Genomic DNA, 14,844 nt, shown 5'->3' with positions numbered 1-14,844 from the left:
GAAAAAAATGTAAATATTTTAATATATATTTTTGTTACATTCTTATATTTATATTTTCGAAAAACAAAATTATTCCGAAATACAAATTGTTTTCAGTAAGCATAAATTTGAATGCTTCGAGATAAGGCTTGGTCCCAAACCAGTCGCCACAAGTCATGCAAGATTGCAAAACTCTATTCTTTTGCCACAACTTTGGCGCACCCACACTTATACATACATACATATATACACAAACATGCCGACTTATAGAAATTACTGAAAAACCATATAGACCAAGCCCAGACAACCCGAAATCTCACCCATACACACTCACAAAGCAACGCTCATAAATTGATATATTTACATTTGTTGGCAAATCAGTTGTGTGGCATGCAGCAGCGCAGCAGCTTATTTGAATACATCTATTAATGTGTTTGCTCTTATTATTGTATTTTCGTTACAAATTCCCTCTTGCTCCACACCTCCATTTCGTGGAGGCAAAAACAATGCATAACCCGAAACATAAAAGACAAAGAAAAATGATTTGTCAACATTTTGAATTTATCGCAAATACACGCATACATATACACAAGCAGACCAAAGTGACGCAATCGTCGCCGAAGTGTGTGTGTGCGTGGCTGTGCTCCACCATTTCAACCGCTGTGGCAGACAGCAAGAGCAACCGCAGCTCCAACAGCTGTTGGATTGTGGTGCGGCGGTGACCCAAGCAAAAATAGAATATCCACAAATAACGGTGGCCTCCACCCACCCCTCTTCACCATACTTGTGCCTTGTGCTTTGCCATTGTTACAGTTAGCAGCTGCGTGGCGCTTTGCGTGCTGATTTGTTTGCGCAAGTAATTGATAGCGTTGCGCAAATGTGTGTGGCAGCAAAAAGTTTTTCTATTTGCTAAAAGTATTTGTTTGTTGTTATTTGGGGTTAGTTGAATGTCTGGTGGGGCATTTGGTTGTGTTTGTGCAGAGAGCACTTGAATTTTGTCACAATTAATCAGAGTTAGAGCAAAGAACGTCTGTGATGTCTTGAATGTTTCTAATTCTGTTTGGTAGGCAAACAATTTGTGCAAAATCAAACTGTGTGTGCTTATAATGAAAGCTGTCTTTATTTGTTGAGATGTCTTCGCGAAATTTGTCACAGTTTTCTGCCAGAGCCGCACTACTATCTCTGAATAATATGTTCGGTTCGGATCACTATAGCATATAGCAGCTCTCATACAAACTGATCGTTCGAAGTCAAGCTAAAGATCGTTTTATACCCTTTGTGCTATCAGAAATGCACCTGTGTAGGGTGTTATTGCTTCGGAGAAGACGAAGTTATCGTTTTTTCTTATTTCGAAAGTTATTTTACTTTCTTTACTTTTTCGTCATTTTTGATAAAATATTTTAATATTTATTATATTCTTTATTAATATTTTTTTTATTTATTTAACTTAAATTTTTAAGTTTTTTAATTTAGTTTTTGGTCTTAATGTATTTTTTTCCTTATTTATTTTTTTTTGTGTTTTCTTAATTATTTAAATTTTTTTGTTTTTTTATTATGCCTTTTTAATCTTTTTTTGTAAACATATAAAAAAAATTATAATTGTTGTTATCATTTCAAAATTTCATGGGTTACTCTTTATTTTAATAACTTATTTTTTTCTTTTATATTTTTTTTTTTTATTATTTTTTATATTTTAATTAGAGTATTCTATTTTATTTTTTTAATTTTCTGTTCCTTAATATATTTTTCTATAATTTAATTTTATTAATTTTTTATTATTTTTTTAATTTTAGGTTAGGTATTTTGTTTATATTTTTTTATAATTTTTCCATCATATTTTTTCATTCTTTAATTGCTTAAATTATTATTATTTTTTCCTTTATTTTATCCATTAATAAAAATTTGTTAATAAAATATTTTAATATGTATTTTTAATGTTTCTTATAAATTTAAAAAAAACTTGTTTTATTGTTGTTTGTTATAATTTTAAACACTTTTGGGAGTTTTCTGTAATTATTATAATTTTTTATTTAATTTTTTTTTATTTTCTTAATTTATTTCTTGTTAATTTAATAACTTTTTATTTTTTTTTTTTTGTAATTTTTATTTGTTATTAATAATTCATTTCTTGTATTTACTTAACCCCTAATAGCCTAATATAAATTTTTTTGTAATTTACTCTAAACTATTTTTTTTATTTCTTATGTATTTAAATTTTATTTTTTTGTTATTTTATTTTTAATTTTTTTATTTTATTATTATTATTTTTTTTTATAATTTTTAATTTTTTTTTTCACCCCTTAACATCAAACAATCAACGCCTTCCCTCATCAGCACCTGCTTTGATTTTATTTCATAACTTTCACCTCTAATTTAAATTCTTGTACAGACATGTCTATGCTTGTACATCTGTGCATAGTATTTCGCACAACAACGCAATTATTTCAGCGCCAAGTGCTTATTAATGCCCTACACCTGTTTTAATTATGTTTTAAACGCGCATTTTTTTCGCTTATTTATTATAATGCTTTGCTTTACACTTTTCTTTATGCTTTTTGTTAGCAAATGATTTAAAAATTATGTGAAATGGCAGCAAAAGTGCGAAAATTTCCTCAAATATGCTGCCGAGTCCAGCCCGAACACGCCTGCTTTCACACGCAGTGCCGCCCCCCACCAATCAGCCTCATCGGCAGCACCGACAGACCCACCGACTGTGACGCAGCACACGAACAGCAGCCAACATCTGTTTTCGTTCGCCTCAATTGCCATGCGGGCAAATTATACAAATCGTCTAGTCAGCACTTTAATTCCTACTTTCACACAAACACACACGCACACTTGTTCAGCAGGCAACCGACAGCTTGCTTTTATTCTTTATTATTGCCTCCCTAGCGGTAAATTCGTTGTTGTTATTATGATTGTTTTGTGTTGCAAAGCATGCTGAAAATTTGTTGGTCGATATGAGAATACAAATAATTCCCGATATCATAGCGGGGGTGGCATTTTATTAACAAAACACACGCAGCGTGCATACACGTCGTGAGTGTGTGGGTGTGTTTGTGTGCGTTATGGCTGGCAAAGTGGCTGTGGGGGTAAAGGTGGCGGAAAATTGTTTCATTTGTTAAGTATGTGGAATTTTAATTGTTCAGTGGTTTTCAGTTTGTACGCCTGTTGGTATGCTTGCATATATGTAGGTATATATGTATATATGTGCGTGTGCTTGTGTGTTTGTACACATATTAATAAGCTGTTTGAAATTTTATTGTTATTGCTTAGTAGAGTGTTTATAAAAATATACACCCGAAAGGCACATGTGTATATGCCAACGGTAGTTTTTGTCTATATGTTTATATGTTTGTTTGTAAGTATGTTTCTCTGCATGTATAGCAATTATATTCACACAAGGGATTTAGAAAATTCTATGATCAAATATAAACAAATATTAGAAGGCTCACATACGTATATTTGTGCGTGTGTGTGTGTTTACAAGTGCATGCATTCGGCTTTTTGTGCTTATTGCTACCGTTTAACGAAACAAGGTCGCAGTGCGCATAATTATAAGTGCAAATGCCTCACACAGCGCTTGCGGTAACACACGGCTGGGCACTTAAAAGTTAAAAAACGTATTAATTATTGTATACAGCGGCTAATTCAGGTGCTAAACGTAAATAAATTAGAGCAATGGTGGGTATATGAATAAATACAAGTGGGCTAAAAATAATGTGTAACATTTTTTAAGCAAAAAATTAAAATAAAAAATTTATCAAAATTAAAATAAAAAATAATTCAGTTAAACAATATACTTATTCAAATATACAATTATATTGGAAAAAAACTAAGTTGAAAAGAATAATAATAAATTATAAATAAAAATAAGTATAAATTAACTGTGAATTAAATTAAGAAAATTAATCAAGGAATGTGAAAAAATAAGAATTAATTATTTGCAAAATCAAAGTCATTTCTGAAAACTAATTAAACTAAAATTAAATTAAAAAAAATTAAATGAGTTAAGGAAAAAACAATAAATAGAAATAAATTACGTAAAAAAAACAATGAATAAAATGTATTCTAATAAAATATAATAAATAAAATTTGTTTCAAAAAATAATTAATTACGAAAATTAAAATAATATACCATAATAAAAATTGTCTTAAAAAAACAAATTTAAAACTAACCTTAAATTAATTCATATTTAATTAAACATAAAATATAAAAAATTAATTTAATTTCATTTTTAAAATTTTTTTAAATTTAAAATAATCAAAATTATATCAAGGAAATAAGTTTAAAAGTAAATTCAAATTAAATATCATTTAATTAAAATAAAATGTAAGTAAGTTAATTAAATTTAACGTGTGCTCTTCCGATCTAATGTATTAATTAAGAAAAATTATATAAATTTATAATGAAAAATTATATTAAGAAAACAAGTTTAAATTAGTTAATATTTAATTAAAATAAAATATAAAAAATAAATCTAATTTAATTGAAAATGTAATTAAAAACTTGTTAATTAAGAAAAATTAAATAAATTTACAATAACAAACATTATACCAAGAAAATGAAATTAAAACAAAAAATAAAAATAAAAAATATAAAGCAAAATACAGCAATATAAAACAGTAAAAAATTAACAATTTAAATTCAAATTGACATCAAAATAACAAATGTTGAAAATACTTTAAAAATTACATTAAAGAAGTCATAAAAATAAATTACAAAAATTAAATGACATTGAATAAAATAAGTGATTTATAACTTTATATAATTAGAAAATATAATATTTTATATAAAAAAATATTAAAAAAAAATTAAATTAATTAATTAAAAAAATAAAAATTAATTCATTAAGAAAAAGAAAAATATTAAAAAATTTTATTAAAATATATTTTTTTAAATTTAAAATATTAAACAAACAATTTTAATTTGTATTTATTTTTATTTTAATTTTTTTTGTAATAAATAATAAAGTGTAGTGAAAAATTAAATCATAATAATAAAAAAAAATTATTATTGCAAAGAAATATAAAAATGTAAATAAAATAAATTTATAATCATATAAAAAATGATGCGCGAATTACAACAACAAAAACTTGAAAAATTCTAATTAATGTATAAGAGAAAAAATCAAGAAAGCGTCATCAATTTCAATTATAAAAAGCTGCTTTAAAAAAGACACGCTCACAAACACATACAAACTCAAATATATGAAATTTTAACGAAATAAGTATTACATACATATAAACTTTAATGCATTTGCACAGAAAACGATACATTTAATTACATTTATTAGCAAGTATTGCGACACATCTATATGCAAAAAATTACGAAATATTTTTTACTTTAACTTCCCAATTTTTTATTTTTTTTCATTTATATTTTTACTTTTTTATTATATGAATTTTTTAAATTATTTTTACGATATTTTATTTTTTAATTTTTTTCCATCTTTATTTGTTTTTTAATTTTTCGTGTATGTATATTTATTTATTTTTTATCTTTTTTAATTTTATTTTTTTTATACTTTTTAATTTCATTTTTATTTAATTTTTTTTCTCACTGCTATTTACTCGCACTTTTGGCAATTTTTTACGACTACGATGCAGTTTGCATACGAATTTCGATTGCCGCGTTTAATGACCTACAAAATTTACAAAAAAAAAATACCAAAAACTCGCAACAACAAGCAAACAACAATGCGCAAATGTAGCAATTCAAGAAATATTCCGCCAATTTACATATGGCTATATTACAAACAGCCAAAACAAATATTGTACCAATTTATTGTAATTTCAGAAGCAAATAACGGCAAGGTGTTGGTGACAACACCACAAAATGTGCACAACTTGGCACTTGACGTAACACGCGCAAATATTTGTATTATGACTTTTTGCATTTTTATTCGGCTATACGGTACATATATACATATGTACATATATCAATTTGATTTGACTATTTATAGCTTTGAGCAAAGCTATCATCACTCACCTTTCCCTATCACACGCTGCTGACAACAACACCACCGTTGTTGTTGTGTAAGCATTCGTTCGAAAGGTTTAATTACCTTTTGATAAAAATGCATAGCTTACAAATATCGCTCGAGCCGAAGTGAGTGGTTTATATGCGTATGTATGTGTAATATACTGAAGGCAGCGCTATTGTTGCCGATTTATTGCCGAGCAATCGGAAATTTTGCAAATTAATTCAATTATATATTTTGTTATTTCGATTTGAGTTATTTGTGCAATTTTTTATTTTTTGTTATTATAGCATCCCTGTTATTTATTTCATTATTTTTTATTTTTTAAAAAATTTTTTTAAATATTTTTTTAATTTTTGTATATTTTTTTAATTTTTTTAATATATTTATTTTTTATTTTTTTATATTTTTTTAATTTTTTTTTAATATATTTTTTAGTTTTTTGCATATATTTTTTTAATTTAATTTTTTTCTTATTTTTTAAATATTTTTGTATTTTTGTATACATTTTTTTTTTAATTTTTTATATTTTCTTGTTGCTCTACCGCACGGAGGTCAATTGTGTGGGCAAAGTCGGCGTCGTGTAACCAGGTGAACGTCTGGCACTCACTTGCTAAATATATGTAAGCACATACATATGTACATATGTCTGTATGTACATACATACATATGTGCGTAAGCTGAATTAGCATAAGAAAAAGACAATGTCTGCATACATTTGCCGATTAAATTTGCATTTCTTATGACGCCAACGAAACAATTCGCACCTTCACCGTGCTAAATTTTGATTTGTAAATAATACTGATTGAGCAATTTGCGTTCGAAATCATTTTTTTCCGCTGCTCAGCGTTATTGGCGCTGGCTGACAGTCAGTCAAAATAGTGTATTTTTTTTTTAAATATTAAAGCGAAAATTTTAAACAGTAAACAAATTAAATCATTTTGCAAAATCACGAAACTTTACATAACGTAACATAACATAGCATAGCATAAGAATAATTCCACATAAAAATTAATTAAATAAATTGAAGTTTACTTAAGAAAAATTAGCGTGATAGCTTAACTTATCATAACGTAACGTTACATAACTTAACTTAACTTAACATAATATACCATACTTAATAAGTAATAACATAGCATATCGTAAGTTAACGTAACATAACTTTTCGTAACATCACTTGACATGCCATAACTTAACATAAAATGTCATAAAGTAAAATTATTTTAAAAAATTGGAGTCTACCAAAAAAAAGCGGAGACAATATAATTTCTAAAAATCACAGAATCATAACATAACGTTACATAACATAACAAACGTAACATAAATTAGAATATCTTAACTTAACGTAACTTACCATAACATAACATAACAATTTAATTTAAGAAACTTAAGTCCACCAAAAATCTATATACTTACATACATATGTATGTATAATGCAATGCCCAAAAATCCGAAAACTACTACACTCATGTGGAAAAAGGAAGCACAAAGCAATATCAAAAGCAGCGCCTGGAATTTTTCACCTTCTTAGCCGAAATCCGAGTAGTCGATGCGCCGATTTAATTCGATTTGATAGCAAGACATTACAAATTTTATACATTTAGCAGGCTGATAACTGCAGCAACAACAACAACAAAGCAACTGAAGCGAGCAAACAAAAATGTGTCATAAATCAGGCAACCGAAAAAACACCAACAGGTGGTGACAACCAGGCAGTCAGCATGTGCAGTTAAGCAGCGCCTTTATGCAGGTAGTCAACTAGCAAGCACCGTTGCTTACGGCGCACCAAGCAATTACGCGTCCCTTTTTCGGCAGCCAACGCCGTGCAGCGGAATGGCAACACTTTTACCTGCCACAGAGTTTTATGCGGGTAATTTGATATTAATTTTTAATGTGGCTAAAGTAAGGGTGTGTATTTGTACATACTTATATATGTATGTAAGTATATAGGAAAATTTTAAGGCGAATATTACCCTTTGCAAAGCCTTACACCCAATTTGCGGGCGACTTTCTTAATGTTGTTCCAATGCAACAAGCCATGAAGCAACAAGTTGTGGCATAAACTGTTGCCATAACATATTAACATTTTTTTCCACTGTTTAAGTATAAACTTTATTATTTTTTTTATTAATTGTTTAAAAAATATTAAAATTTTATTTTATAACTATTTTTTGATTTTTGCTAAAAACCTATAATTCAATCATTACTCAATTAACCTCACTTTGGTCTTCGACTCCTTTCTCCCTACATTCGGCTGCATGGTGCTCTGCGTTGTTTTTTCCCTGCCCGCTGATTGGTCAATTTATGGCGAAGTGCCGTGCCAACGCCACAACCTACGCAAATTTTGATTGGCTCAGCCAAACTACAAATTTCGTTAGATTTCATTTTATTTATATTTTTTCCTGCTTTTATTTGTATTTAATCAGCTAATTTGCCGTTTGCCACCTTTTCATGCATATGCATACATACATATGTACATACATATGTATGTATATGCATTTGCTTGTATGTTTTTTGGCATTTTATAGGAACATTTGTTTTTTCTTGTGTTTCTGTGTTGAAACAATTGTTATAACAGTTTTTTTTTTATCAGCTTTTGAGGGGGCTATGGTAACATGCATACTGTTTTTATGTTCATGTGTACTTGGTTATGTGATTATTTATCTTATATAAGCGATATTGAGTGATCGTTTGGGATCTTCAGTGATTATAATTCAGCTAGCAGTTTTGGCCGTAATCTTATTTTTCAAGTATTTGCCTTGCCTTTAAGTTGAGGTGAATAAGTGGAATGCCACATTTTTTAACATAACTTAACATACCATAATTAATACATAATTACATAACTTAGCATAACATAACTCAACATAAAATACCATAAAAAATTAACTTAAGAAATTGCAATCCACCAAAAAAGGCAGAAAAAGTTTAATTGCTAAAATTTATAACATCATAATATAACATAGCGTAACATAACATAACTTTACGTAACATAACATAACAATAATTTATTATTTTTATCAACCTACGAGATCTTTATTATTGTTGCTGTTAAAAAGAGTTTGCAGAATTCTCAAGAGCTCACACAGTCTTAAAACATTAGACCATATTTTTCGTATTTGATTTTAGTACGTTTTGATATTTTAGTTTTTTTAACAGTTTTTATATAAATATATATACATATGTATGTATATATTTTATTGCTTCTAAAAAATATATTTTTTCAACAATTTTTTTTTTGTTAATTAATATTATTATATTATCGATTTGTATATATTTTTGTAAGCGTACATATATTTCCTTAAATAATTTTAAAAAGAATTTTCTTCATCAATCTGGCTTCCTATCAAACTGACAATTTTTCTATTTCTTAAAACAGACTTGTTTTGTCTTAAAAAATTAAAAATAATATATATATTTTGCATAATAATAATGTTTGATTTTTTTTCGGAATTAGTTTTTAAATATTTTTTTTTAACTTAAAAAAGTATATCTGGAAAATTCTAAAATATTATAATTATTTGATTTTTATTTTTTCTAACCTTTAAAAGTATGTATGTTTATGCAACTTTAGAATCCATTGTTTTTGACTTAATTTTTTGTTTTCTTATAAACGGATAAAAATTAAAAATAATATTTTTTTAAATAAATTTCTTTTATAATTGTTTTTCTAACCGCAAAAATATTTGTTCAAGCATTTATTGCTTGCATTCAATTACTTTTTTGTTTTTTATTTATGAAAGTGTAAATATTATAAAAATATGTTTTGAAATTATTTTTTTATATTTTTTTTTTATTTGTAAAAGCGTAAATGTTATAAAAATATGTTTTAAAATTATTATTTTTTAATTTTTTTACATTGTTCATATTTAATTTACTTATTTTTACTAGTAAAAGCGTAAATTTAAAAAAAGATGTTTTTAAACTGTTTTTATTTTTTAATTTTTTTTCTAAAAAAACTTTTTTTTGGATTTATTTTTTGATTACTTGCAAAAACATAAAAATAACTAAAAATGTTTTCAATTTTTTTCCTTATTTGTTACTTTTTGCATTATTTTAATATTAATAAATTTCAAACTTTTTTAATTTTTAATATTAAAATTTTTTTCAATTTTGTTTATTTATATTTTTACTTATAAAAGTATAAATATTACAAAAAATATATTAAATTTTTTTTTTACTTTTTATATATTTTTAATATTAATAATTTTTGTTTATAGTTTTTTTTTTTTTGAACCCTAAAATTATATCTTTTAATATTCTTGTTTTTATTGGTTTCTTTTAATATTATTTTGTATTTTTTAAATATTTTTATAATTATTTTTCATATTAAATTTTTTTTGTTTCTGTAAACATTTATAACTGCTTAATTTTGTTCTATTTTCATGGATTTCAAATTTTTTTGTTTCTATTTTATTTTTATATTTATTATTATTGTTGCTTTTGTAAGTAAATTTGTATATCTGCTATTTATAGTTGTTTTTGTTTGCTGTAAGTTCATAAACTCTTATTTTGTGCCTTTGTAACTTATTTTCAAAAATATCGAAACCCAAAACAAAAACAAAATATGTATATTTTCGTCATATTTCCGTCTAAATAGTTGCAAAAATATTTATATACAAATATATTTACATGTTAATAATAGAATTTGCTTTATTTGTTAACTGTTTTAACGTCTATTCGAATTGTTTGACGTCTGTTAATTAGTATTAACTTATTTCAAGAGCAGCGCGTAAATACAACTACACCCACGCAATTACATGCTGCATATACGCACACATACATATCATCACAACTAATTGACTGTTTATTAGTTACTGCTGCACTTGTAATAATATTTACAAAAGCACTAAACACCTGTGTAAAAACAAAGCAACACAAAACAACACAAACAAAAAAAACTTATGTAACAAATCTACGCATGTGTGTGTGTGTGATTTTATAATCGTAATATATTCTGTAGTAAGAACCAAAAACAAGGCTTTACATCACAAAAATGCGCCAGTCATCATATTTGTCGCAAAGTAAGACACACACACATATATGAACATACACACACACCCACACAGATGCACTTTAGCTTCAACGCAATAGCAAATTTGTTAGCATTCAATCTGTACGAAGATCACGCCTAAGTATTTCCTAATAAAATATTTAAAAAAAAACAACAACAAAAACCGCCGTAAACCGCTAATTAAACTGTGTAGCAGTATTGCAGACAATAAGCGATAATCTCAGTCTAAAGCGCGTGCTTGTATATGTGTTTGTTTCTGTTACGTCCGTTTAGCTTGGTCAAAGTGCGATCGTCTGGCATCGAGCTGCTGCAGCCGTTAGTGGGGGGTGGTAATAAAATTTGCCAATTCGTTTGCGGTATTTCCGCTAAAAGTGTTAACCAGCGCAACGAGTGCAGGCGCACTTTGAAGTGTTTGTATGTATGTATATGCATTATATATAGCTTTATGTAATTCACTTAAGTAACAGCTGATCAAATTTGAACCGGACTGGTCCATTTACAGCGCTGAAATGATAAATATTTTTTTTGTAAGATTGGCATGAATTGTTGAAATGTTTTGAAGAAAGGATGGACTGATCAGATTTGACCCGGACTGGTCCATTTGCAGTATTGGAATAATCAATATTTTGGAAATGAAGTGTTGAAAGGTCTTGAAGAGTGGACGTAATACTATTAACTTTTTATTTTAGCAAATCCAAACTCCTTGGATTACTTTTTCAGTAGACCGATGCTCTAATTATGTGATTCATATGCCAATTCTGTCCTTTTTTGTTACAAACTTTCCAGAAATTTGTTTATTTTTCATACTGGAGTAGGCTTCTGTTCAGAATATATTAAGTTTTCCGGTACTGAAGAGTACTAAGTTCTTTAGCACAATCAAATTTGTGAAAATCACTAACCTAATACCTAATAACTAATTTATATTAGTCAATTTAGACGCTTGGATTGTTCTGGTAATAAACAATATTTACCAAACTCCGTAAAATGATCCAATATTTTGTAGATCAATAAAGGCATTTCTGAGAATGGTGGATCGTGCAACATAACTTCCGAAAATTGCACACCGATCTTTTGTAAAAACTAGTTCTATATTCTCTATTATTATGTGAACATAATAATTATCATAATATAGGTTTCAGTTTTAGTTCAGAAGACCGTTTGTTCTTCATCAAGGCTTTTGAAGATCGGTTGATCGTCTTCAAGTCTTTTATACCTGAAACTGATCTACAACTGATTATATTACTTTAGTCATTCGAATTTTCAATGCAGTTAGGACGGTCTCTATAGCTTTGCTTCAGAAAATATTTATAACATAGATTCTTTCAGATATTTAAAGTCCTGAAAGCAGAACTCGCTGTTTTCAAGCTTCGTGTATATTGAAAGACCGAGCGGCGTTAACGTTTAACATTTTATAGTTGATTTTTTATAGCTTTTTAAGTGTGTTTCTTATGAATCGAAATTCAACTAATAAGTAACTGTTCTTTTTGTGCTTACCTTTCATTATGATCGCCGTTAATTCTGAAGCATTTAATTGCATACAGAATTGTTGCTCGCTGCCGCCAATAGCTGTTGCACTTGCTGTCGCTGTTGCCGTTACAGTTGCCGTTTTTGTATTGGCCATATATTGTGTTTGTGTTTTTTTAATATTTACTTAATTCGTTCTTTAACCGTTGCAACTATTATTTGTAGTTGTAATTTGGTTTTTGTTGCAATTATTATTGCAATTAACAGTTTATTTGTGTTTTAGGATTATAACTGTTTATTTTTTCCAATTTTTATCACTCACTTATACACTTCTGACGTTTATACTGCGATTTATCCCTGGGTTTAGCGTACGATTTGCCTAACCAGCACACTAACAACAATAATGATATTTTGTTTGTTGCTTTAATCCGTCGCCAAGCTGTTTTTAGCGTTTCGCGGCGCTTTGACACGCCGTTTGCACGTTGGTAGCGGGTGTTGGGCCGTCTAAGCTAAATTGCTTGTTGTTTGTTGTACTAATTGGCCTTTTCTACGCTTCCGCGGCAGTTTAGCGTGTCAGTTGGTTGACACCGTTGCGTTTTTGGGGGTTACGGGGGGTGTAATAACACTTGAGTTTGAGTTGTTTCAACACTTTTGCGAAGTGCTGTGTGTGATTTATTATTTATTTCAACACTTTTTTGTAGTACTGTATGAAATTTAATTTTTGCTCCGTGAATTGTTAGTTTTTAATGTTTTTTAATTCAATTTAGGGTTTAATTTTTTTTTTGTAATTTTTGTTTTTTTTAATTAAAGTTAAGCTTTTTTGTTAAACCTTTTTTTAAACAAATTATTGCTTTTTTAATAAATTATTGTTTTTAAAATTTTTCCAACTTTTTTTATTTAAATGTGTTTGTTTTGCAAATTATTTTATTTTTTCAAATTTTTCTTTTTCCTTTTTAAAATAACTTTTTTTCTTTTCAAATTTATTATTTTTTCCTTTTCAAAATAAAATTTTGAATTAGACTCAACCGTTTTTGTATTTTTTCACCACAAAAAATTCTTAAATTTTATTTTTGTTATTTAGAACCAGCTGTATCTTCAAGCTTTTTAAGTTCAAGCAGCGCTTTTAATTTTTTTTGTTATTTTTTTTAAATTTTTTTGCGCTTATTTTTGTTTAAAAATTTAATTTTTTTTGCTTTTATTTTTAATATTTTATTTTCAGTTTATATCTTAGAAAAAATCACTTTCCGCTACATATAATTGCATATGCCTTGTCACTGCTTATTTTTTGTTTAGATTTTTAAATTTAATATCTAATAAGCTGCGCGGTTTTGAGCCTTCAATGACACTTGCCACACAAAACACACTTGCAACACCTGCGCACAGTTGAACAGTAAATGCTTTCCAGCTTATTTACATGTGTATGTATGTATTTCCAATAATATTTGCGTAATATGCGGCGCTTAATGTTCTACAACAACACTTGTCGATTTTCCGTTGGAAATTGTTTGATAATAATTTTTTTTTTATAACTTTTTGCTTTCTTATTCGACACTTCGGCACAATTGTTTTTATTTTTTTCTTGCTCCTCTTCCGTTGTTAATTTGTTTTGTGATTACTGTTGATTTCCTACTACAATAAACACCGCTCCGTTCTCATGCACTCACATCCGTCAACGAGCGAGGTAGCGAACCGAATGACACACCAAACTCAGCCGTGTCATACAACAACCCAAACGAAGGCGAACGCCAGTGCCAACGACGACGACGAGCACAACTCCGACGACGACAACAACGACGACGACGACGATGGCAAAGGCGATGGCGATGATCCAGCAGCGCAGCAGGGGTAGACAGGCGCAAGCAGGCAGGCAGGCAGGCCGAGCAAATGTATGGGCAGCCAAGAAATCAACTGCTGCCAACCAGTCCGGCTGTCAGCCAACAAGCAAGCCCAGTAGTAACCAAACAAATGCAGAAGCACAAATTTACATTCATACATACATATGCATGTGTGTACAAATAGCAGCCAGCAATAGCAATGGTTGTTGTTATTGTGCTATACGGTGCTGTGTTGTGTTGCATGGCGTTTGGCCGATTGCGTTGCATTTGCATGCATGTGTGTGTGTGTGAACAGTTGGTTGTGAATTGCTGCTGACTGCTTGGCTGTTCAGTTGGTTATCACTTGTGTTTGTTGCTCATTGCCGGCAAGCTACATACATACATACATACATATGTATGTGCATTACAATAACAAATGCGTTATCGGATTGCAATGAGCGTGCCTTACCAGCCACACATGTGGGGCGCCATGCGAAAACACATAAGCATACATACATACATATATACATAAATCTGCATACATGCATGTATAAATATCATACATATGTATGTAAGTATGGTATAGATGTAC

The 14,844-nt window shown here is 28.4% G+C and overlaps 1 protein-coding gene across 1 annotated transcript in view; it reads right to left on the bottom strand.

Moving 5' to 3' along the window:
* The window catches only part of LOC120768370, a 38,627-nt gene extending 26,032 nt beyond the window's left edge, over positions 1-12,595 (bottom strand). Inside the window, exon 1 of the mRNA XM_040095036.1 lies at positions 12,469-12,595. Coding sequence (XP_039950970.1) covers positions 12,469-12,595 — 127 coding nt within the window. The remainder of the gene's footprint in view (positions 1-12,468) is intronic.
* Between the last annotated feature and the right edge of the window lie 2,249 nt (positions 12,596-14,844).

Source organism: Bactrocera tryoni, chromosome 2, assembly GCF_016617805.1.
Source record: "Bactrocera tryoni isolate S06 chromosome 2, CSIRO_BtryS06_freeze2, whole genome shotgun sequence".
Lineage (NCBI taxonomy): Eukaryota > Metazoa > Arthropoda > Insecta > Diptera > Tephritidae > Bactrocera > Bactrocera tryoni.
Note: the sequence above shows the minus strand (reverse complement) of the source record. Positions and strands in the feature narration are given on the sequence as shown.